The sequence below is a fragment of the Adiantum capillus-veneris genome, chromosome 9, assembly GCF_014529385.1.
Source record: "Adiantum capillus-veneris isolate H3 chromosome 9, ASM1452938v2, whole genome shotgun sequence".
NCBI classification, from domain to species: Eukaryota; Viridiplantae; Streptophyta; class Polypodiopsida; order Polypodiales; family Pteridaceae; genus Adiantum; species Adiantum capillus-veneris.
This window is the reverse complement of record NC_140939.1, coordinates 27,780,605-27,784,293: the sequence shown is the minus strand read 5'-3', so window position 1 is coordinate 27,784,293 and position 3,689 is coordinate 27,780,605. Positions and strand designations below refer to the sequence as shown.

At 40.1% G+C, this 3,689-nt stretch overlaps 1 protein-coding gene across 1 annotated transcript; it reads right to left on the bottom strand.

Moving 5' to 3' along the window:
* Window positions 1–501: 501 nt before the first annotated feature.
* Window positions 502–1,155, bottom strand: LOC147450269 (uncharacterized). The gene has a single exon (XM_086520442.1). It carries the CDS (start codon window positions 1,153–1,155, stop codon window positions 502–504), a length of 654 nt encoding a protein of 217 aa, XP_086376568.1.
* Between the last annotated feature and the right edge of the window lie 2,534 nt (window positions 1,156–3,689).

Below are 3,689 nucleotides of genomic sequence, written 5' to 3'. Positions count from 1 at the left end.
ATCTGCATCCACCTCTCCTCTATCAGCACAGTGATACATACTTGAAAATTACATCTTCAAGCAAAAATTTTCATACAGCACTTGTAGCCTTTGTACGCAAAGCTCTCCCTAGTTCAACCTGGTTTGTGAGGTCTTCTCTAGCAAGAACAATATACCTCATCTGCCAGACCCCCATTGGCATTGTAATCAAATCTACTACCCACTTGTAATGCACAACTAGTGGGTAAGTATGTAATCCATCTCGATGCCGTACATTAGAATATTGCTGGCATACTAAGAAAGTCTCCACAAATTCAACAACATCTTTGTACATTCCTTCCTCCAGTAACGATCCTTGATTTTGGCAAAAGTTGCCCATTCCCCTCTGTGTCCAGCCCATAAGCTTTCATGAAACTCTTTAATCACCTACCGTTGAGTTGCTTTATCTCACAAAAAACCCTTTGTGGTACCCCTCTTGAACACTTTGGTTGCTTTCACAAATGACCATCCTTTAAAAAGTAGTTATAATCCTTTTTCTTGATCCTGGAGTGATGATTGATCACTCCATCCCTCATGCCTGGTAAGAGTGCTGAGGTAACGACCTATCAAAAGCCATTCTCCATCAAACATCTCTTCAAAAAAGACTTCAAAAACATGAGCATGAGTACCACATCTTGCATGTAAATGAGAAGAGGTATAGAACTTTAAGCCCACATCATCATTAGTGGTAAGCATCTCCTCTTCATCTTTATATCTGGCCCTTGAAAACATATCTGCTACAGGATTATCTATGCTTGCAATGTGGCAAAACTTTGGGTTAAGAGACTTAATAAAGGCTATCCATTGCAACACTGCAATGTTTGGAGTAGTACAGTTTGCAATCATCCCTATCAATGGTAAACAATTTGTCTCTACCACAACTGAAGCACCAATGAAATATTCTTTGTCAGACCTCAGGGCAGTAGCAACACTCAAAAGTTCTCTCTTAACCTGTGGGTTACCTCTTTGACGAGCATTAAGCACTTTTGCTCCAAATCGGACTCCATACTTGTGACCATCTTCATCATCTTGACGTATAGCCCACCCGATACCTGTTGGACTAGTGTCAATGGTTAAGATCACTGGCCTTTCGCACTTATAGTCAACCTCTCTCAAGGTAGGAGCCTCGAGAAGCATTGTTTTCAATTTTCAGATGGCCATTGCAACATGAGCAAAGTGTGGCAACTAAATACGATAAAATACACATGCACCCAAAAACCTCTGAATCTCAGTAACAGTTGTGCTTGTTTCTTTCATCTTTTGTATAGCTCAAACTTTAGCCGGACTCAATTGTCTTCCATTCGCGTCACACATATGCCCCACAATTAAAACCTCTTTAGCACCAAAAATTGATTTTGGCCCTGAAAGTGTCAAGTTAACTTCTTCAAGCCTAGATAAAATGGCTCATAGTCAGCAATATGCTTGGAAACAAACTTTCGGCACTCCCTCTGGTCTTTTACCTCATCTTTGAACCCTTCTTCACATCCCTTGATCGGCAAATCATCGATGAAAAGCCTAGTAACTTGAGGAATAAAATCTCTCAGCACCTTATTCATATCATTAAGCTACAGAGTTAGTAGCACACTATGGTAGAGTGCACATTTTCACCAAACCAAGAGGTGTATACATTGTAGTAAGATCCCTGCTCTCCAAAGCAAGCTGAAATTGATCATATCCTGAGTAAAGATCATCCATAGAGTAGATAGATCTTCCTGCGAAGGCTTCAACAAACTCGTCTACAATTGGACTTGTATCCACATTACGGATTGTTACCTTATTGACTGGTTGCATATGCTGAATGAACCTTAAGGTACCATTCTTCTTTGGAACAGTAAATCACCGATTAGAGTATGGTGCGCATGATGGTTCCAAAGTGCCCATCCTTATCTTCTCATTTAGAAAATCAATGAGCTTTGGGTACTGGAATAGGGCGTGAACTCCATGGCATATGAGGAACAATAATTATAACCATAGGAGAAACAACGTTTGGATCTGCACATCCAATCTCACTTGGGTCAAAACCAAAGGCTTTACCATGTTTTCCAAGCATCTCTTGAAAGCATTTGATCTCCTCTTTAGTAAGGAAATACTCCCTCCCAATCTTCAGTTGCTTCAACCTTCAATAAACTTATGCCAATATTCTTTGGATCTCTTAGTATAGGCTGGTGAGAAGCTTTCTCCATTACTCCATCACTTCTTTCTGGCAAAGGTGTAGCCACCAGCCTCACCTTGTTTGCAACAGATTTATTTTGTGTCTCTATCTAGACTTAATTGGTTCACCCAAATCCTCCTTTATATGTGTAAGTGCTTCATATAAATCGAGTTCTTCATACATGTCCATTGAATGCACTTTAACAATGTCAATTCCACTTTGTAACTTGTATTGCATGATCTTCTGACATAGTATCCACATAAGAGACCTCTTCAAAGATTTCTAAATCACATCATCCGGTTCAAGCACATCATATCCCTGCAATTTACTTTGAATACTTGACACATATTGCTTTTCCCATTCAGGTAGCTCATTAAACTTCATGTATGACACCGAACCCTCGGATGTTAATCCCAAAAATCACGAAGAGAATGTCTCTCTTTGCGAGAGCTTTCCCACCTCCATACCATCATAGTCCCGTTTTATAGTGGCACCCCAAGAAAATCCTGTGAAAACTTGTGTTCTTTGAACTCTCTACGTATCTTCAGTAATGGATGATCACGTAGGCTATCCTTGTTTCTGGCATGATCTACATACACAGTCAAAAACTGAACTGCCCTTTTACTATCCCTGCTCTAGATCCTTGCATAGACCGAGCCATCATCTACACACCTTTATTTCCATGCGCACAACTGTAATGTAAGGTTGGCCCACTATGAGTGGATAGGATGAGTGCTCTTGTATTAAAAAAAATGTGCATCACAAACATCCCCATAGTTATCTTAACATTTGCACATGCACCACAAAGATCCCCTGGAAGCATATTGGCTGCTCGAATCCGCCAACCTTGATCAACATCAATAGGCCATTTTCCTTTCTTGTGCAATCTCTTTGCCATAAGATTGATTTTTGACCCATGGTCCACAAGTGCTGAAACTGGCTCTTCGCTGTCCCCAACCTTCATAATGGTTTATGTCATTGCTCTGGCCCAATGAGTCCTAGAAAAGTAACCTGGGCACAATTTCCTCATCTCCATTTTCATTAAAATGAACATGCCTTACCTCAGATATAATTGGATTTGAAAACACCACATGCTTTGACTTTTCATTTTCAAATGCCTCTTCATAAGAATCCTAGATTGACTCAATATGATGGATCATTTCGCTTTTAATCACATCAAGTTCCTTCTCACTTATTATCTGTCATTTTTGTTTAATGATGTCAATTATCTCCTCATGAAAATCACGCTTGGAAATTTCCAAGATATCACCCAATGTGAGCTCTACCTTGTTATTGAGAATGCGCTCTTCAAAAACCTTCTTTAGATCTATAGCCAACTCAATGTCAGATTTCAACTGATAAGAAGGTCCCTTGGGCTTACCTTGCTTCTTATCTTTCAATGCCTCTTCCATAACCACTTCAGGAGTAGGTTTGGGAGCATGCCCCTCATCTTGCCTACTGCTAGATCTGGTTGCTCTTTTTGATGTTCCTGCAGTGTCGTGATCTCTTTTTCGCTTCT